The sequence below is a fragment of the Lithobates pipiens genome, unplaced genomic scaffold (genome assembly GCF_037356315.1).
Source record: "Lithobates pipiens isolate NorthernLeopardFrog02 unplaced genomic scaffold, aLitPip1_a1.2 Scaffold_16, whole genome shotgun sequence".
Lineage (NCBI taxonomy): Eukaryota > Metazoa > Chordata > Amphibia > Anura > Ranidae > Lithobates > Lithobates pipiens.
The window spans coordinates 3992608-4014675 of record NW_027507748.1 but is presented as its reverse complement, the minus strand read 5'-3'; the positions used below and the strand labels follow the sequence as shown (position 1 = coordinate 4014675).

General features: G+C 47.8%; 1 protein-coding gene across 6 annotated transcripts in view; it reads left to right on the top strand.

The window, feature by feature from the left end:
• Positions 1-22068, top strand: part of LOC143981547 (immunoglobulin superfamily member 10-like) — a 492232-nt gene that overhangs the window by 98105 nt on the left and 372059 nt on the right. For 2 of the 6 annotated variants that reach the window (XM_077479484.1, XM_077479483.1), the window contains exon 6: positions 10606-10833. The exons of the other annotated variants lie outside the window; for them this stretch is intronic. In XM_077479484.1, the coding sequence (XP_077335610.1) occupies positions 10606-10833 (228 nt within the window). The remainder of the gene's footprint in view (positions 1-10605; positions 10834-22068) is intronic. 6 annotated transcript variants of the gene reach the window in all.

Here is a 22068-nt window from a genome sequence, read left to right as displayed (position 1 = left end):
AAATAGAGCGACAATTTTGAAAAAAATGCAATATTTTTTACTTTTTGCTATAATAAATATCCCCAAAAAATATATAAAAAAACATTTTTTTTCCTCAGTTTAGGACGATACGTATTCTTCTACATATTTTTGGTAAAAATAAGCGTTTATTGATTGGTTTGCACAAAAGTTATAGCGTCTACAAAATAGGGGATAGTTTTATGGCATTTTTATTAATATTTTTTTTTTTACTAGTAATGGCGGCGATCAGCGATTTTTATTGTGACTGCGACATTATGGCAGACACATCGGACATTTTTGACACATTTTTGGGACTATTGTCAATTATACAGCAATCAGTGTGATTAAAAATGCACTGATTACTGTAAAAATTTCACTGGCAGTGAAGGGGTTAAACACTAGGGGGCGGGGAGGGGTTAAGTGTGTGTGTGCGTGTCTTTTTTTACTGTAGGGGGTCACAGAGCTCAGGACCGGGTCGCGAGTGCGCCGCCGGCAGCGCGCGAGTGCGAACCACGGCTGGGCTCTTAAAGGGCAATGTACCTTTACGTGCCTGTGCCCAGCCGTGCCATTCTGCCGACGTTTATCGGCGTGAGGCGGTCCTTAAGTGGTTAATAAATCAGCTCCACCATGCCTCCCCCACCATGTCCCCTTTTTTCGTGTCCCCTCCACCCCTGTTTCCCTCACCATATCTCCTCCACAATGTCCTCTCCACTGTGTTTCCTCCATCAGGTCTCCTCGACTATGTCTCCTCCACGTTATCACCTCAACCATGTCCCCTGCAACATATCTCCTCTACCACATCTTCTCCACTGTCTGCTCCTTCATGTCTCCTTCAGTTTGTCCCTTCAACCATGTTCCTCCATCGTGTCTTCTCCATTTTGTCTCCTCCACTGTGTTTACTCCATCATGTCTTTTCTACAATGTTCCCTCCATCATGTCTCCTCTACAATGTCTCCTCCACCTTGTCTCCTTCACCGTGCCCCTTACACTGCTTCTCCATCATGTTCCCTCCACTGTGTCTCCTCCATCGTGTCTCCTCCACTGTGTCCCCTCCACCACATATCCTTTACTGCCATGTCTCCTCCACTATGTCTCCTCCATCTTATCTCCTTCCACCATGTTCCAGAAATGTGTCTCTCTGCCTTTGTCTCCTCCACCGTGTCTCAGCCACCATGTTCTTTTATCATTTCTCCATCACCATGTCACCTCCCCGTGTCTCCCCTACAGTGCTCCCCCCCCCACTTTGTCTCCTCCACTGTGTCATTTTATATCAGGAACAGCTGAGCTAGGGATGAGCTTCGTGTTCGAGTCAAACATATGTTCAACTCGAACATCGGCTGTTTGCCCGTTCGGCGAATTACGAACGTTATGGGCCGTTCGCGCCAAATTCGTGTGGCGCTCACGGCCCACAATGCACTGCGATGGTGCAGTGCATTGTTGGCTCATGATTGGCCAAGCATGCACTGTGACCCAGCATGCTTGGCCAATCACAGCACCAGCAGCGAGGAGAGCCATGATTGGCCACAGGCAGGATGCCTGTGGCCAATCATAGCTCAGGCTGTGTAGTACACGCCCCACACTATATAAGGCCGCCAGCGCAGCGGCCTTGTGTAGTGTGTTGGCGTCTGAAGCAGTTAGTGGGTGTTCTGTGTACCTTCAACACAGTATACACCGATCGTTATCGGCCGATTTTTCGTTCTTGCTCTTCTGTAGTGGTTGTTGTCTGTGTGCCCTGACCACAGTATACACCGCTATATTCACCTATATAACTAGCGATATATCTATCTTTTATAATAGAGCTTGCAGTCAGTGTTAGGAGCTTGTCCGTGCTGTCTGCGTGCTCTGAACCCAGTATACACCGCTATATCCACCTATATAGCTAAATATCTTGCTCGTTTTAAATAGAGCTCTCAGTCAGCGGTAGGAGATTGTGCGTGCTGTCTGCATGCTCTGAACCCAGTACACACTGCTATATCCACCTATATAGCAAACTATCTTGCTAGTTTTAAATAGAGCTTGCAGTCAGCGGTAGGAGCTTGTGTGTGCTGTCTGCGTGCTCTGAACCCAGTATACACCGCTATATCCACCTACATAGGTCTTCTCTATTTGAGCCATCTGCCATCTGCAGGAGTTATTGGAAGTTGTGTGTGCCTCCAGTACAATATACACTACCCAATTGCTGTTTTTCCCAACTCCCTTCAGGCCATTACCATGTCTGGAAGGCCAGCAAGGAGAGGCAGACAGGCACGAGCCGATAAAAGAGGGCAAGCAAGCTCTGTGTCTAGAGACAACAGTGCATTGTCATCAGCACGTGGCCATGGGACACGCTTGTCCTTCTTTTCGGCAGCTGGACATGTTGAGCCGCAACATGCCAACGACTTGGTAGAGTGGATGACCAAGCCCTCTTCATCCTCCTCATCCTCTCTCACCCAGGCTCAGGGTACTAGCAAAGCAGCTGCCAACGCATCGTCTTCCCTCCTCTCAATGTCATCATCAGTGACTCCTTCCCTAGACCCACCACGTCCTCCTGAGGAGTCTCCTGAACTCTTTGAGCACAGTGTTGGGTACATGCTCCAGGAGGATGCCCAGTGTTTTGTAGGCTCTGATGATGATACTCAGCTAGAGGAAGGCAGTAGCGTGAATGCAGAGAGAAGGGATGCTCAAGAAGGACAGCAATCTGGCAGTCATGTTCCACAAGCTGCAGCATACTGCCAGGTTTGCTACAGCGATGAAGAGGGAGGGGATGATGAGGGCACTGACTCCACGTGGGTGCCTGGTAGGAGAGAGGAGGAGGAGGAGGCACATGTCCAACGAGGCAGGATGCTCTCCGGGGGCCAGCTTAGGGGCAGCACACCGACTGAATCACACCGCAGAGCTCCGCCTGTGCAGTCCAGCCTCTGCGCGTTATTCTAAAAGTTCTTTGGTGTGGGCCTTTTTTGAGACGAGTGCATCAGATCGCACCGCTGCTATTTGCAACATATGTCTTAAGCGTATCTCGCGTGGCCAAAACATCAGCCGCTTGGGCACCACATGCTTGACCAGACATATGTTGACCTGTCATGCAGCTCGTTGGCAAGCGTACCTCAAAGACCCACACCAAAGAACAAAGCGGACCTCTCCTTGCTCCTCATCAGCTGGCATCGCCAACCCCACTAGACCTTCATTCCTCTTTGAAACCTGCTCTGAGAGGAATGAAGGTGAAGAATTAGGTGTGTCACAGCCAAGTGCTTCCGGGCACTCTGCTAGCAGTACACCCACGTCCGATTATAGCAGGCAAATGTCCCTGCCCCATCTGCTGGACTGTCGAAAGAAGTTCACTCCCAGCCATTCACATGCCCAGCGGTTGAATGCTAGCTTGGCTAAATTACTAGCACTTCAACTGCTGCCTTTTCAGTTGGTAGACTCGGCCCCCTTCCGTGAGTTTGTACAATGTACGGTTCCTCAGTGGCAGGTCCCCAAACGCCACTTTTTCTCACGGAAGCCGATTCCGGCTCTCTACTGGCATTTGGAAGGCAATGTCCTTGCCTCGCTGGACAGGGCGGTCAGCGGTAAGGTGCATATTACCGCTGACTCATGGTCCAGCAGGCATGGACAGGGACGTTACCTGTCTTTCACGGCCCATTGGGTCACTCTTCTGGCAGCTAGGAAGGATGCAGGACAAGGTGCAGTAGTGTTGGAGGTTGTTCCGCCACCACACCTCCAAAATGCTACTATTGGTTGTGACATACCTCTCTCCTCCACCCCTCCTCTTCTTCTTCCTCCATGGCCTCTTCCAGTGCTCTGTCCTCAGAACCAGCGGTGCTCCGTAGGCGTTCCAGGGGCTACGCAAGTACGCAGGCAAAACAATGCCATGACGTGCTTTCACTGGTTTGTTTGGGGGACAGGAGCCACACTGGGGCAGATATTTTGTCAGCTCTGCAGGGGCTGGCCCAAAGGGTGGTTGATGCCACGCCAGCTTAAGCCAGGAATGGTAGTTTGCGACAATGGCACCAACCTCCTCTCTGCCCTCCGACAGGGACAACTGACCCATGTGCCCTGTGTAGCTCATGTCCTTAACCTGGTGGTGCAGCGGTTCTTGGGCAGGTACCCGGGCTTACAGGATGTCCTGAAGTAGGCCAGGAAAGTCTGTGTGCATTTCCGCCGATCATTTAATGCCTGTGCTCGGCTGGCTGAGCTCCAAAAGGAGTTGAACCTACCCAAGAACCGCCTTATATGTGACATGCCCACCAGGTGGAACTCAACGTTGGCCATGCTGCAGCGGCTGCACACGCACCAGAGGGCCATCAATGAGTACCCGTGCGACTACGGCACCAGGACAGGGTCGGGAGCTTGGTTTTTTCTCACCACGCAAGGGGGGCATGATCAGGGATGCATGCACTGTCCTGTCACCATTTGAGGAGGCCACAAGGATGGTGAGCAGTGACAGTGCATGCATCAGTGACACTGTACCTCTTGTCCACCTCTTGGAGCATACGCTGTGTGGAATAATGGACAGGGCACTTGAGGCAGAACAGAGGCAGGAAGAGGAGGACTTCCTTGCCTCTCAAGGCCCCCTTTATCCAGACAGTGTTCCTGCTGTGCCACCCATCACACAGGAAGAGGATGAGGAGGAGGAAGAGGAGGAGGAGGATGATTGTGTCAGCATGGAGGTGGAGGCTGGCACTCAGCATCAGCAGCAGCAGTCTTGTAGGGATGATTTACAGTCCCAAGAAACCCGTGGACTTGTACGTGGCTGGGAGGAGGTAGCTGCAGATCATGTTGTCCTTAGTGACCCAGAGGACTCCGGACCGAATGCCTCAGCTAACCTACGCTGCATGGCCTCCCTGATCCTGCAAAGCCTGCGGAAGGATCCTCGTATTCTTCGGATCAAGGAGAGGAACCATTACTGGCTGGCCACTCTCCTTGATCCACGGTACAAGGGTAAGGTTGCCAACCTTATCTTGCCATCGTAGAGGGAGCAGAGGATGAGACATCTCCGGGAGGCCTTGCAGAAAGGTCTGTGCAACGCGTTCCCAGAGACTGGGAGGTTACAAACTCCTGGTCCTGGACAACGTGTGAGGCATCGGTCAGAAGGAGCGGTGGAGAAGGTGGCCATCTGACTGATGCTTTCAGACAATTTTTTAGTCCGCAGCCCCAAGGTATGATCGGTTCCAGCAACCATCGCCAGCGTCTGATTTACATGGTGCAGGAATACCTAGGGCAGTGATGGTGAACCTTGGCACCCCAGATGTTTTGGAACTACATTTCCCATGATGCTCATGCACTCTGCAGTGTAGTCGAGCATCATGGGAAATGTAGTTCCAAAACATCTGGGTTGCCAAGGTTCGCCATCACTGACCTAGGGGCAAGGTCAGACTTGGACACCTTTCCCACCGAAAATCCTCTGGCTTACTGGGTCTTGAGGATGGATCACTGGCCAGAGCTTGCACAGTATGCAATTGAGCTACTGGCCTGTCCTGCATCCAGCGTTCTTTCGGAACGCACCTTCAGTGCTGCTGGTGGCTTTGTTACCGATCACAGGGTGCGCCTGTCCACGAATCAGTTGATCGACTGACCTTCATCAAGATGAATCAGTCTTGGATCACCCACAGCTACCAAGCACCTGAAGCTGATGTAACCGAATAATTTTTTTTGAAATATCACATCCCTTTAAGACTGCCTATGCTGATGCTGAGTGACTGTCCTGTTATGTTGATTGTCTATCCTCTTCCTCCTCCGCTGATATGTTGGAAGAACATTTCTGGTTCTGGGTGATGCCATCAGCCCAATTTTTCTTCCCCTGTTTAACAGGGGCGTTTACTTACAATTTTTGATGCAATGCTTTGCAGCAGGGCTAATTCCTGCACTAAAGCTAGAGTATATGGGAGAGGTTGCAGTGTGGTGGCACCAGCACCAGTGCCTGAGGCCCAATTTTTCTGCCCCTGTTTAACAGGGACATGTAATTACAATTCTTGATATAATCGTTCACAGCAGGGCGCTCCAGCGCCCACCAAGAGTCACTTTCAGGGCTTACAATGTTGTGGCAAAACCAACACCTTGTTCCACCATTTCTGCAGAGCATATAGGGCAGGCCCCTACTTTCAAACATCCAACTTACAAACCTCTCCTACTTGCAAACGGAAGGAGACAACAGCAAGTGAGATGAAAAAAGACGAACGGCAAAACAAATTATACAGGGGTGATAACCCTTCCCTATGTTTTCCAAAAAGCTTAAAAATAGTTTTTTTTGACTGGAGCTACACTTTAAAAATGTACCAGTTGAAAATTACAAACAGATTCAACTTAACACAACAAACCTACACAGTCCCTGTCTTGTTTGCACCGCCTGTATACTGCTGTTCTGAGTATATAGGGCCTGGGGGCCACACGCATTTCCTTTTTTTAATATGGGTACGGGGTTCCCCTTAATATGCGTACAAGACCCAAAGGGGCTGGTAATGGGCAGGGAGGGCTACCCATGCCATTTTTCTCAATGATTTTCAACCATATTGCAGGAACCAGATATAACATTAAAACCGCAAGCAGTTTTAAATGATGTTATTTCCGTTTAATGTCATTTTGTGCAGGGACTGTTCTAAACATGGGAAACACGTGGCACTTCACAGGTATACTACAGACACCCCCCAGGCACCATATTTAAAGGAATATTTCACTTTTTTTTCACTTTAACCACTTAACGACCGTCGCATGCCATTGTACGTCATCACAATGGCATGTACAGGCACAAGCACGTACATGTACGTGCTTGCCTTCCAGCGGGTGGGGGGTCCGATCGGACCCCCTCCCGCTGGATGCGGTGGTCCGGTTCGCTTCAGGAGTGATCCGGGATGAGGGGATGGCCGTTGGTTTATGGCCATCCCCTCTCGATCGCTCCTGGCGAATGAGAAGCTTGCTCCCAATGTGTAATGTATACACAGGCAGGGAGGAAGTGATGTCATTCTCCTTGGGGGCGGTCTTATTGACCGGACTACGAGGAGAGGACACAGTAAGTCTGCACCAAACACTACACTGACACTAACTAACACACAGGCACACAAACCCCCCCCCCCCCGTCACAGTGTCACTGATTGCAGTGATCATTTATTTACTGATCACTGCATTCAGTGTCAGTTGTAAAAGTAAAAAGTGTCAGGGCAGTTAGTGTTAGGTCCAGGGTAGCCCCCTACCACCCCAAATAAAGATTTAACCCCCTGATTGCCCTTATAGTTAACCCTTTCACCCCCTTTTGCCAGTGTCACTAAGCGATCATTTTTCTGATCGCTACATTAGTGTCGCTAGTGTCGCTAGGTAGCTAGTTATTTTTTTAGGTTCACTGCCAGGTTTTTATAGCGCTAGGTACCCCCATATACTACCCAATAATGGTTTTAACCCCCTGATTGCCCCTAGTTAACCCTTTCACCGGCGATCACCGTATAAGTGTCACTGGTGACGCTGGTTAGCCAGTTAGTTATTTAGGTTCCCCGTCAGGTTTTTATATAGCGCCAGAGACCCCCATATATTACCTAATAAAAATTTGAACCCCCTGATTGCCCCTAGTTAACCCTTTCACCAGTGATCACCGTATAAGTGTTACAGGTGACTCTGGTTAGTTTGCTTTTTATAGCATCAGGGCACCCACCATTTATTACCCAATAAAGGTTTAACCCCCTGATCACCCGGCGGGTGATATCAATTAGGTTTTAGGGTCAGGGTCTGTGTCGCCCCAGGCAGCGCTAGGTTAGTGCCAGTACCGCTAACACCCACGCGCAAAGCATAAACCTCCCGTAGTGGTATAGAATCTGAACAGATCAATATCTGATCTGATTAGATCTATACTAGCGTCCCCAGCAGTTTAGGGTTCCAAAAAAACGCATTGTTAGCGGGATCAGCCCAGATACCTGCTAGCGCCTGCGTTTTGCCCCTCTGCCCAGCCCACCCAAGTGCAGTATCGATCGATCACTGTCACTTACAAAACACTAAACACATAACTGCAGCGATCGCAGAGTCAGGCCGGATCCCTGCCATCGCTAACAGTTTTTTTGGTAGCGTTTTATATTTAAATCCGGAAGGCAGTGCTTGGTTTTCGGGGTCCCGTACGTGGCTAGACTCCCAAAAAGTCCCCCACATGTGGTATCCCCGTACTCGGAAGAAGCAGCAGAATTTATTTTGGGGTGTAATTTGACTTATGCCCATAGCATGTGTGAGCAATATATCATTTAGTGACAACTTTGTGCAAAAAAAAATAAAAAATTGTAATATTCCTGGAACTTGTGGCAAAATATAAAATATTTCATGGACTCAACATGCCTCTCAGTAAATACCTTGAGGTGTCTACTTTCCAAAATGGGGTCATTTGGGGGGGTTTTGTGTTATTTTGGCATTTTATGGCCTTCGAAACTATGATAGGTAGTGAGGAGTGAAATAAAAAATTTGCACCCTTAGAAATCCTGAAGGCAGTGATTGGTTTTCGGGGTGCCGTACGCGGCTAGACTCCCAAAAAGTCCCACACATGTGGTATCCCCGTACTCAGGAGAAGTAGCGGAATATATTTTGGGGTGCAATTCCACATATAACTATGGCATGTGTGAGCAATATATCATTTAGTGACAACTTTTTGTAAACTTTTTTTTTTTGTGTCATTATTCAATCACTTGGGACAAAAAAAAAATATTCAATGGGCTCAACATGCCCCTCAGCAATTTCCTTGGGGTGTCTACTTTCCAAAATGGGGTCATTTGGGGGGGGGGGTTGTACTGCCCTGCCATTTTAGCACCTCAAGAAATTAGATAGGCAGTCATAAAATTAAAAGCTGTGTAAATTCCAGAAAATGTACTCTAGTTTGTAGACGCTATAACTTTTGCGCAAACCAATAAATATACGCTTATTGACATTTTTTTTTACTAAAGACATATGGCTGAATAAATTTTGCCCTAAATGTATGACTAAAATTTAGTTTATTTGATTTTTCTAATAACAAAAAGTAGAAAATATTATATTATATATTATCATTTATATCGCAAAAAATAAAAATCGCAGAGGCAATCAAATACCATCAAAAGAAAGCTCTATTTGTGGGAAGAAAAGGACGCAAATTTCGTTTGGGTACAACATTGCATGACCGCGCAATTACCAGTTAAAGCAGTGCAGTGCAAAATTGTAAAAAGACCTCTGGTCCTTAGGCTGACAATTGGTCCGGGGCTAAAGTGGTTAATCGTCATTAAAATCAGTGCTCCCGCCAAAACTGCCATTTTTAAAAACATTTTAGGCATTGACCCATGTCCCCTGGGGCAGGAGCCAGGTCCCCAAACCCTTTTTAGGACAGCATCTTGCATATTAGCTGTTAAAATTAGCACTTTTAATTTCGAACGTTCGAGTCCCATAGACTTCAATGGGGTTCTAAAGTTCGTACGAATTTGGGGTCCGTTCGAAAGTTCTGGTGCGAACCGAACCAGGGGGGTGTTCGGCTCATCCCTAAGCTGAGCCAATCAATGTCACTTACCAGACAGGGATGTCTCAGGTGAGATTTGCTCAGTCTTAAAGGAACAGACCTGGTACTGTAACTTGGATGTTGAAAATTTAATTTCCTTTTAAGTTGGCCATCGTGAAGATCAGATTTCAAATAGTATCGGATCAGCAGCAAGGAAGAGCAGGGTCAGAACTAGCCGGGGCATACACAAGTAGATCAGAGAAGATATCAGCTGGGTCAAGCAGGAACGCACAAAGGTAGGTATGCGACCACAAGCACTAATGGTGTTTTGACACAGATGTTTTAAAGGTGAAGAGTGATTAGCTGGCCAATCACCATCGCTTCCCAGGCCAGGGCTGTCTCATGTGAGATTTGCTCAGTCATAAATGGGCAGCCCAAATCCCGGTACTGACACTGACTACGCTGTCATTAAGTTAATCTGTACCTCGCTACTTAATTGTTGCCGACTCTGATCCTGCTCACATCCTGGTGTCTTTCTATTTGGCTATAACCTAACCAGGATTTTAACATGGCTCCACCTTCAACTGAACTTAGCATCTCCACAGTGCATTGTCAGCTATACGTCCGATTCCTCAGATATCAGCGCTCCAAAGTTCCTGCTCACAGTGTCTACATCTTGGCACCTGGGCCTTTCCTTCACCCCTGTAGACTCTGTCTCAAAATCTAGGGGTGCTCAGATGGAAACTGTGCAAGAGACCACCCTCATCCTCCTCTGCATACAGGTATGTGGCTTTACCATTCAACCAAATGGAGCCCTACAAGGGGGGCCTTGACTATGGATGCTCTCTGTCAGCAAACTACAGCACATCTTATAGCTGGAAATATGTTCCTGACAATTGGCATGAACGGACACAGTGGAGGGACACAGTTGAGGAGACTTGATAGAAGAACATGGTGGATTAGATATGGTGGAGGAGAAATAAAGGTGGAGACATATTGCAGGAACATGGTGGAAGAGGCACACTGAAGGGGACATGATGGAGCCAATTTTATTAGCTTGTTTAATCCCCCCAAATGTATCCCTTTTGAGTCATAGGTCCTGGCTAAATGGCCCAATACATTGATTGTTATTTATAGATATATACTTCATTAATCTCTGCTTTTCTAATCTTCCCATAATGTGATTTCTCCTCCCCCAGTCCCCCTCTCTGACATCACTGTGACCTCCTCCTGTCTCCCGGATGGGAGTGCAGAGGCCGAATGTTCGGTGAAAGGATCAGATCCGCGTTATTCCTGGAGTTTGGATGGAAGATCCGTCTCCTCACACCGCCGGGTAACTCTTCCTCCTCCGGTCTCCGGAACCCTCCACTGTGATGTCACCAATCAGATCAATAATCTAAGTAGATCCATCAACATCTTCTGTCCAGGTGAGTGAGAGAAATGTCTCCAGGCTGAATTTACTACTAAAGTTTTTACTGAGAGATAAAATATTCCAGACATAAAGATTACAATCCAGGAAAGTGTGTAACAGAATGATCAGCTTCCATTGGAGACTTTTACCTACCCCTATGGATCACACCAGGTGGCGTAGCATGGGTGGGGCCAAAGGGTAGTTTTTTTGGGCCGCAAAACACTTAAGGGGCATTGGCTGTCAGCTTGGACAACTTCCCAATCAATGGCAGTGAAGGTATTCCCCATCCCACAGCACTTCTCTTGCACACATGCAGCTGCGGGGCGGGGAATGCCTTGTCAAAGGACTTGTCAAAAAGTCTTTATTTACTATTTCCATAATTTTTTCTGAATAAGTAACCAGAGATACTATGTAAAAAAGAGAAAAAATTCAACAAAAGGGCTTGAACTTTATAGGCACAGAAAACATCATAATATATATAAAAAAAATGAATTTATTATATATAGAAAATTTGTTAAAAGCAATGACAGATAAACATGTCTCAAAGTTGCAGAATATAACAGCGGAATGCGAAGTCAAAACATATACAGACCATATATCATAAAAGACAAGAAAACAGTAGTAGTAACACCAATTTTCATAAAATAATAGTTCAACAGAGTACTTAAAGAGGAAGTAAACCCTGATGGGTGTTACTTCCTCTTTCACTCCCTGCAAAGGTAAAGTCTAATGGACTACTATGCATCTCATCGCATCGCATAGTAGTCCATTATATGTCACTTACCTGACACAGGAGCCAGCGAAGTCACCGATGTCCACTGTAGTCCGGCGTATCCATCTTCTCGGTGGGACTTGCCGCTCCGCCGCTGTCATTCGGCGAAGCCGCTATGACGTCACTCCCACGCATGTGCACAGGAGCCGCCACTCGCGGCATATAACCGTTGACCACGGCGCGCTCATCGCGCCTGCGCGCCGCTGTCTATGGCGCATGCGTCGTAGACAGCAGTGCCTGTCTTTCGGCAAATATCTCCAAAACCGTGTAGGTTTAGGAGATATTTCTTGGACTTACAGGTAAGCCTTAATCTAGGCTTACCTGTAGGTCAAAGTTGGTTGTAAGGGTTTACAAGCACTTTAAATTGAGGTCTACACTTGCAGTTCTATTAGGCAAATAACAAAGCTCTGCATGTTACGCGACTTGAGCTTCTTCAGGAGCTGCATAGAGACAAGTTTGATGCAAAGATATAACAAAATCAGGAAATATATATATATATATATATATATATATATATATATATATACATATACACACATATCCAGCAAATTATATATAATTTACATAGAAAGTTCCTTCAATCAGTAAGATGAATAAGGAGCCAAGACATGGTTTATCCAACCAAGTTGCTCGAGAAAACCCCCACATACTATGAAACTTACATAAGGTAATATATGTGTGATCTAGTTAAGGTTATAAAAGATAGCGGATGAGTAGCTAGATGTATACTCACCACATTAGTATAAATGAGTAGTATAACAAAATACACATTGACGATTTGCCAGCCATACAGTGCCTTATTGCCGCCTTGAATTAGTGTCAACCTGATATTTAACGGGGGGGAGGGGTGATCCCGTCCTCTCTAGCAACCCATCAGGGAAGTATCCCATCAGATGCTGATGATCAGACTAAGGTTGGAGGGGTCAATCATCTAATAAATTAGAACAGGTAATTTTACCAAAGGTGAGCCCATTGCCCTAATAGTGCAAAGCCTATAATTAAATTATTATTATTAATATTATACAGGATTTATATAGTGCCGACAGTTTGTCCAGCGCTTTACAGCATTAGGGCAGACAGTACAATTACAATACAATTCAATGCATGGGGGAATCAGAGGGCCCTGCTCGTTAGAGCTTACAATCTAGGAGGGAGGGTCAAGTTATACAAAAGGGTAATAGCTGTGGGGGATGAGCAAATGGGAAAAAATAGTGCAGTTGTTAGATGGAGGCAGGATAGGCTTCTCTGAAGAGCAAAGTTTTCAGGGATCGCCTAAAAGTGAATACATTTGGAGACATTCTGACAGATTGGGGTAGTGAATTCCAGAGGATGGGTGAGGCTCGGGAGAAGTCCTGGAGGCAGATATGGGAGGAGGTGATGAGGGAGTTAGAGAGCAGGAGGTCTTGGGAGGAACGAAGTGGGCGATTCGGTTGGTATTTGGGGACTAGGCTAGTGATGTAGCTGGGGGCAGAGTTGTGGATGGCTTTGTAAGTGTTAGTATTTAAAATTTAATTTGTTGGGCAAGTGGCAGCCAATGGAGGGATTGGCAGAGAGGGGTAGCAGACACTCTGCGGTTTGTAAGGTGGATGAGTCTGGCAGCAGCATTCATGATGGACTGAAAGGGGGAGGAGTCTATGTAAAGGTGAGCCAATGAGGCGGGAGTTGCAGTAGTCAAGGCGAGAGATAACCAGGGAGTGAATCAGGAGCTTTGCGGTTTCCTTGGTTAGAAACGGACGTAGCTTGGAGATGTTTCGTAGGTTGAGGTGGCAAGCTTTGGAAAGTGATTAATTGGATGTGGGGCCGAAAGGAGAGTTCGGAGTCCAGGATAACACCTAGAACCTTGGCATGGGGGGATGGTTGGATGGTTGTGCCATTGCTCTTGACAGATAAGTCAGGGGAAGAGGCACGTGGGGGAGGAAATATTATAAGTTCGGTTTTGGAGAAGTTGAGTTGGAGGAAGTGTTGTGACATCCATAGATATGTCTGTTAGTAAGTTGGTGATGGGTGAGGAGACTGATGAAGTGGGTTGAGGGGTGTAGAGATAGATTTGTGTGTCGTCAGCGTAGAAATTATATTGAAGCTCTCGCTGGCTAATGCAGACGATAAGACAAAGGGGGTGGGTATTTTTTTCTCCAACAGATGTACATTCTCTCTCAAGTCAGAACTTAAAGATCCAGAAGGTAGATTTATCCTAGTGATTGGAGAGCTGGATGGACATCTTTATTCATTCATTTCATATTATTCTCCCAACAGAGGACAATATGCCTTCTTTAAGTATCTACTGGACACCGTGTCGCCTTTATTGGAGGGGACTGTAGTTTTTGGAGGTGACTCGAATACGGCCTTTGACGTGGGTATGGACAAGGCACGCCCCCCGGGTAAACGCCTTGTTCGACCCACTAAACAAAGTCTGCGCATAGCCAAACTAATCTCTCAACATGGGCTGATTGATATCTGGAGAGAAATGAATCCATCCCTGAGGGACTTTACCCATTTCTCCAGTCCCCACCAATCTTTCTCGGAATAAATCACATATGGGTTACTTCCCATACCATTCCGTTAACAAACAGAGCTTTCATTAAGGACGTAGTCTGGTCAGACCACTCTATGGTGGTAGTAACCTTCCAACGCCCTGGAGTGGTTCGACCCGATAGGAGATGGCGCCTTAATGAATCTATTTTGAGCGATCCAGGCAGAAAAGCGGAGATTGACCTCAAACTTAAAACTTATTTTCAAGTTAACGACACCCCAGAGGTTGGACCCTCATGCCTTTGGGCTGCTCACAAGGCGGTTCTCAGAGGACACCTTATCCAAATTGCTTCTCAAATTAACAAAGCACAAAAAGCTGACATTGTCAGATTGGAGCAGGAATTTGCGGCCCGATCCAGAAGGCATAAGGCTCACCCCTCTGAGGTTCCCATATCGGACCTGGATGCAGCTCGTACTTCCCTAAACTTGGCACTCACTACTAGAGCTGAAAAATGGATCCGCTGGAATCAATCCCGATTTTACTGCCAGGGAGATCGGATAGGCACATTCCTAGCACGTAGACTTTCCCCAAAAGCAAACACACTGCTCTCCCTAAAATTAAAATTAATGGTAGTACCCTCTCCCAAAACCCACAACGCATAATGGAACAATTTCATTCCTTCTTCCAATCCCTTTATAGTGATAAGGACTAGTGATGGACGAACTTCCGACGGGACGTTCGCAGCGGACTACATTGACTTCAATGGGAGGCGAACTTCGCAAACCTATAGGTCAAATTTGCAGCCACAAAATAATTATTAGCTGGGCAAACATAGTCCCACCACATGGCCAATGACATAACACATGTATGAGGTGAATTTGGGATCGACAACTACAAGCATTCTTTTTTTATATGGGAAATTGTTGTGACAATTCAGGACTGTGGAGCGCATGAAGGCAATGGAGGAGAGGGAAGGTCAGGGACCAGGGTAGGCAAAGAAGAGGGTGCAGGAGATGATCACCAGCAGCGTGACATACAGCAATGACACCTGCACCGTGATAGTCATCTGACAACAGCACCGTGATAGAGGGCACTGACATCAGCAGCGTGACATAAAGCATTAACACCAGCACCGTGACATACAGCATTGACCGCAACACCGTGATAGAGAGCACTGACATCAGCAGCGTGACATAAATCACTCACACCAGCACCGTAATATACAGCACTGACAGCAGCACCGTGATAGAGAGCACTGACATCAGAAGCGTGACATACAGCACTGACATCAGCACCGTGATATACAGCACTGACAGCAGCACCGTGATAGAGAGCACTGACATCAGCAGAGTGACATTAAGCACTCACACCCGCACTGTGATATACAGCACTGACAGCAGCTCCGTGATAGAGAGCACTGACATCAGCAGCGTGACATTAAGCACTCACACCAGCACTGTGATATACAGCACTGACAGCAGCACCGTAAGCAGCCCCAGGAGGAAGTCAGCACAGCACAGGGATGGTGTGATCCCCTCATAATAAGAACCCCCAGGCGTAAGTCAGCACAGCACAGGGATGGTGTGATCCCCTCATAATAAGCAGGCCCAGGAGAAAATCAGCACAGCACAGGGACGGTGTGATCCCCTCATAATAAGAGCCCCCAGGAGTAAGTCAGCACAGCACAGGGATGGTGTGATCCCCTCATAATAAGAACCCCCAGGAGGAAGTCAGCACAGCACAGGGATGGTGTGATCCCCTCATAATAAGCAGGCCCAGGAGAAAATCAGCACAGCACAGGGATGGTGTGATCCCCTCATAATAAGAACCCCCAGGAGGAAGTCAGCACAGCACAGGGATGGTGTGATCCCCTCATAATAAGAACCCCCAGGAGAAAATCAGCACAGCACAGGGATGGTGTGATCCCCTCATAATAAGAACCCCCAGGAGAAAATCAGCACAGCACAGGAATGGTGTGATCCCCTCATAATAAGCAGGCCCAGGAGAAAATCAGCACAGCACAGGGATGGTGTGATCCCCTCATAATAAGAACCCCCAGGAGGAAGTCAGCACAGCACAGGGATGGTGTGATCCCCTCATAAGCAGCCCCAGTAGAAATATGACACCACTCAACCTCTTCAAAGAGGAGGGTAGGGGCATATAGTACGGTGTGCATTTTTGGGACCATGAAGTGAGCCAAATGAAGAAAGAAGGTCTGTGTGCTTGATTAAAAAAATTGTTTATAGACTTATACATGGTTTACTGGTCACATGTGTTGAATTCCTCCGAGATCCATGCCTCATTCATTTTTAGAAATGTGAGGTAGTTAACACTGTCGTGAGCTAGGCGACTACGCTTATCGGTCACGATCCCCCCTGCTGCGCTGAACGTCCTTTCGGACAGGACACTGGACGAGGGGCAAGCCAACAGTTCGATTGCAAATTGGGCAAGCTCTGGCCAGAGGTCAAGCCTGCCCACCCAGTAGTCCAGGGGTTCATCACTCCTCAGAGCGTCCACATCGGCCGTTAACCCAATGTAGTCGGACACCTGATGGTCTAGGCGTTCCCTGATGCTGGATCCGGATGACACCTGTCGATGGGTTGGCTGAAAAAATGACCTCATATCAGAAGTCACCAACACATCTTCAAACCGGCCTCTTCTTGCAGGCGCTGTTGAATTAGTACCCGCAACTCCTTCTTTGGGAGTGGGAATTGCTCCTCTGCCAGCGCACGCAAAAGCAGAATGCAGCATTTCTCGAAGCCAGGCCTGGAAGTGCTGCATTCTGACAGCCCTCTGCGACGGCGGTAACATTTCCGCCATTTTGTGTTTGTACCGGGGGTCTAAGTACGTTGCCACCCAGTACTGGTCCTTGACCCTTATGCTTTTTATACGGGGGTCCCTATTAAAACACTGGAGCATGAAGGCCCCCATTTGCACTAAAGTGGAAGCGGTGTGGTGGCCTGGCTCCTGCTCATCATCCAGGATAATGTTGTCCTCTTCATTCTCCTCTCCCCATCCACGCACAACAGGGATCCCAGAAAGGTTTAAAGCATGCTCTTCTTGCTCCTCCTCATCCGCCCCGGCACCATCCTCCTCTGACTCCTCTTCAGACTCCTGTTGTTGACTTGTCTCAGAGTAGCCCCCCCTGGGAATTCATCCAGCATTGCGACTTCCTCATCTTCCCGCTCCTGCTCCTCCACAGCTTGATCAATAACACAACGCAATGCACGCTCCATAAAGAAGGCATAAGGTACCATGTCACTGATGGCGCCATGGCTGCGATTGACCAGTTTGGTGATCTCCTCAAATGGCCGCAGAAGTCTGCATGCGTCGCGCATGAGCAGCCACTGGCGTGGTGAAAAAAACCCCAGCTCCCAAAAACCGTTTCTGCCGCAGAGTTCATACAGGTAGACGTTAACTGCACGTTTCTGCTGGAGCAGCCTATCAAGCATATAGAAGGTTGAGTTCCTTCGCGTCGGGCAATCGCAAATAAGACGTCTGACCGGCAGATTGTGTCGCCGCTGAATGTCAGCAAGGCGAGCCATGGCCGTGTAAGATCTTCTGAAATGGGCTGAGATTTTCCTTGCCTGCCGCAAGATGTCCTGGACCCCAGGGTATTTGACAACGAATCGCTGCACGACCAAGTTTAAGACGTGTGCCATGCATGGCACGTGCGTGATTTTGCCCTGTTTCAATGCGCTAAGCAGATTGGCACCGTTGTCACACACCACTTTACCAACTGTCAAATTGAGCGGTGTTAGCCACTGATCTGCCTGTGAACGCAAAGCTGAAAGGAGTGCCGGGCCAGTGTGGCTCTTGGCTTCCAGGCACAACAGACGCAGCACGGCATGGCAACGTCTCACCTGGCATGTGGAATAGGTTCTGGGGAGCTTGGGCGGTGCAGCGGAAGAGACGCTAGCAGCGGAAAAGGAGGAGGCAGCTGAGGAGGAGAGGGAGGAGGATGGAGTAGGAGGAGGAGGAGAAGAAGAGTCAGGCCTGCATGCAATCCGTGGCGGTAAAACCAAATCTACACGGGTGCCATGGGTTACATGCTTGACGGCCGTCAGAAGGTTCACCCAGTGGGCAGTAAAAGTGATATACCTTCCCTGCCCGTGTTTGCTAGACCACGTGTCTGTGGTCAGATGTATCTTTGCACCGACACTGTGTGCCAGAGATACATTCACTTGCCACTGAACATGGCCATATAGCTCTGGGATGCCCTTCTCTGAGAAATACTTCCTTCCTGGGACCTTCCATTGTGGTGTTCCAATGGCCACAAATTTGCGAAAGGCCTCCGAGTCCACCAGTTTATATGGCAGTAGTTGGCAGGCTATGAGTTCTGACAAGCCAGCCACCAATCGTTGGGCAAGAGGGTTATCCGGCGTCATCATTTTTTGACGCTCGAACATTAGGCCCACGGAAGCCTGCATTTTTGCAGAAAAACGTGAGCTTGGCATGATGGAAGGTGGAGTGGAGGACAATTGTGAGGAGAGAGGAGGAGAAGTAGAAGATGAGGCTGGACGGTGAGAGCCTGGAGTGTGGCTTTGTGTGTTCCGTTGCTCCCACTGGGCTCGGTGATGGCTGCCCATGTGCCTTCTTAAGGCGGTCGTCCCTAGGTAAGTGTTGGGCTTACTGCGACTAATGCGTTGACTGCAAAGATTGCAGATGGCAACGCTATTGTCAGCAGCGGACACGTTAAAAAAAGCCCACACTGCGGAGCCATGTGCCGGTGTCCTGGGAGCACCAGATGTGACCGTACATGGTCGATGACTCGCTCCTGATACATTTGCAGTCTTTGTCCCTCCTGTGCAATGTAAGTTTGTCCTGCTTCTCCTCCCTATCTGCTGGTCCATATCTCCCTCTGAACTCCCCTCCTCTTCCTCTCTTGTGGGCACCCACGTGACATCACTAGACAAGTCATCAACAACGTCACCTTCCCCACCGCTATAAGTAGAGATCTCGGAGTAGGCAGCAGCAACACTGGGGACCAACCTCCTCCTTGGGCTGATCTGGGTACTGTCGTCAGACTGCTGAGTAGCGGTTGTTGCTACCTCCTCTTCCTGATCCAATACCAAGAGTGGCTGCGCATCAGCAATGTCCTCTTGATATGGATCGGAAAATAATTCCTGTGACTCAAGCGGAAGGTATGTGGTGGTGGTGGTGTTGTTGGTGGTAGTGTCTTTGGGGGTGCACATAGCAGAGAGTTAAGAAGAGGGTGCAGATCGAGAGGATGAGGAGGGTGCAGAAGAGTAAGGCTGAGTGAGCCACTCAACCAAGTCTGGTGCGTCCTTTAAAGTAATTGAACGCACCTTCTGCAACTTCCCTCTTTGGCTCAAGGCTGGTGCTCCTGCCCTACCCCTACCACCCCTGCGGAAGGGCCTGCCTCTTCCTCTGCCTGTCATTTTTTAAATCACCCTGTGACAAAACTCTTAGTCCCTATACCTATGAAGGACTGCTGCAGTATAGGGCAGCGGTCAGCAGTGGTGCACCTCAACCCTATCTATTGTAGACCGATAGCGGTCCTTACAGAACAGCAGACTGTACCACACTCAACCCTATGTACTGTAGCACCCTACACAGACCAAGTTACCAGTCCTGATAAAGAGCTTTGTGGAACAAGTGAGTTGTGAATGATTAGCAGACTGCAGCAGAAGGGCAGCAGTCAAGTATAATATTCTTTCTATATTTGGAAGAAAGAATATTATACGTGTACAAGCCTATTACCATACCACTGATACCAGTCCTGAAAAGAACCTTTGTGGAACTTATAGTAACAGCTACTGTTTAAACTGACCCTCACTGCCTGACACACTGCTTCCTTCCTGTCCCTATACAAACTGGCAAAACAGAGGAGACTGGAACAATAACTGGTTACTCGAATAGCACTTTTGTGGACCTGATAGTAACAGCTAATGATGATGATGATGACTAATCTGGCTGTCCCTAAAATAGCAGCACACAGCGCTCTGTCCCTTTCTCTAAACTGACAAAAGACACTCAGGCTGCTGCAACAATCAGTAGCACAGCAAACCTATATACACCTAACACCTATACCAGTCCTGAAAATAACTTTTGTGTACCAAATAGCTAGCGTTTTATCTCTCCCTGCTCCAAACAGCAACCTTTCCCTATAGTGACAGAAGAAAGAATGCAAAATGGCCGCCGGATCGGGTGTATTTATAAGTTAGGGGGAATGTCCAAGCGTCCATGTGCTGTCATGTCTCAATTGGCTGTCCTGTTCCCCATGATGGATGTGTCATCAGGTCAAAGTTCCTTTACACAGTAAAAACACGGAAGTCTGCCGGGCGAAAGGCGCCAATAGTCCGCCGAACTGGCGGACCGCGAACAGCCGAAATTCGCCGCGAAACGACCGCCGGGCGAACTGTTCGGCCATCCCTAATAAGGACTCCCCGATGCCGACGCAGGTCGATCAATTCCTCAACACGGTACAAAACCCAATTTTGAAATCTTCTCATCGCCAGATTTTAGATGCTCCTATCTCACAGGAAGAAGTCTGTGCAGTGATCAAAAAATTAAAGCCCCATTCTGCTCCTGGCCCGGACGGTTTCTCTATACCCTATTACAAATCCTTCTCCACCACTCTAGCCCCATACCTTGCTCGTTTTTTCAATGAGCTTCGGAGAGGGGGCCCCTTAGAAGCTTCCTCTAATATGGCATATGTAACGGTTATCCCTAAACCAGATAAAGATCCTAGCGCAGTTTCCAACTATAGACCAATTTCCCTCATCAATAATGATCTAAAGATTCTGACTAAAATCCTTGCAGACCGCCTGGCCTCCTTCATTAGTTTGTATATCCATAAAGATCAGGTTGGCTTTATACCAGGTCGACAAGGTTCTGACCAGACACGTAGAGCCATTGACCTGATTTCTATCCTAAACTCCAACTGGGACAAAGGAGCTCCTAGACAAGGCTGTTTGCTTTCATTGGACCTGCAAAAGGCGTTTGACTCTATTAACTGGTCGTTCATTTTTTCAACTTTACAACGTTGAGGATTTGGAGAACATTTTCTCAATGTTCTGAGGGCTCTATATTCAACTCCTTCAGCCCAGTTGCGTCTGCAGGGATTTTACTCTGAATCTTTCCCCATTTTAAGGGGGACGAGACAAGGATGTCCTTTATCCCCTCTTATCTTCGCCATAGCGATTGAATCCTTAGCAATTTCTATTCGGAACGATCCTAATATCAAGGGCATAGCTTGTGGCTCCCAAACTCACAAATGCGCATTATTTGCGGATGACATCTTACTTTTTGTATCCTCTCCCCTTACATCGCTCCCTAACATTTGTCGCCTCCTGGATGACTTTGGCTCGGTATCTGGCCTCAAGGTCAACTACAACAAATCTCAAGCATTTAACATTAACCTTGCAGACTCACTCATCTCTAGGCTCCGAGATAGCTTTAGATTCTCCTGGACCGACTCGTTTATTACATACCTAGGGATAAATCTGACACCAAGGGTGGATCTCCTCTACCAAGCTAATTACCCGCCGCTATACAAAAAATTAGAGAGAGACCTCTTAAAGTGGTCGGGGCTTCCCATGACCTGGCTAGGTAAGATCAATGCAATCAAAATGACATTACTCCCGCGTATACTTTACTATTTTAGGACCCTTCCAATACCAATAAACAAAAGCCACCTTAGGCTCTTCCAAGCCAGGGTCATCAAATTTATTTGGGGGAAGGGTGGTCATAGATTGGCCAAGTCGGTCCTATATAGATCTAGGACTGAGGGGGGATTGGGTCTACCAAATTTGCTCTGGTATTTCCAAGCAGCACAACTTTCACAGCTCTCCAGAATCTACTCCCGCTGGGAACATCCTGACTGGATACACATTGAAAGACTGGCAGTCCCACTTCATATCCTTGATTTCCTCCTATGGAGCTCCAAAAGATCCAGACCCCCAATCATATCGCCGACGCTGTCCCACTCATTTACTTTATGGGACTCCCTCAGGGGCAACGCACACCTAATCTCTCCCTTAGAA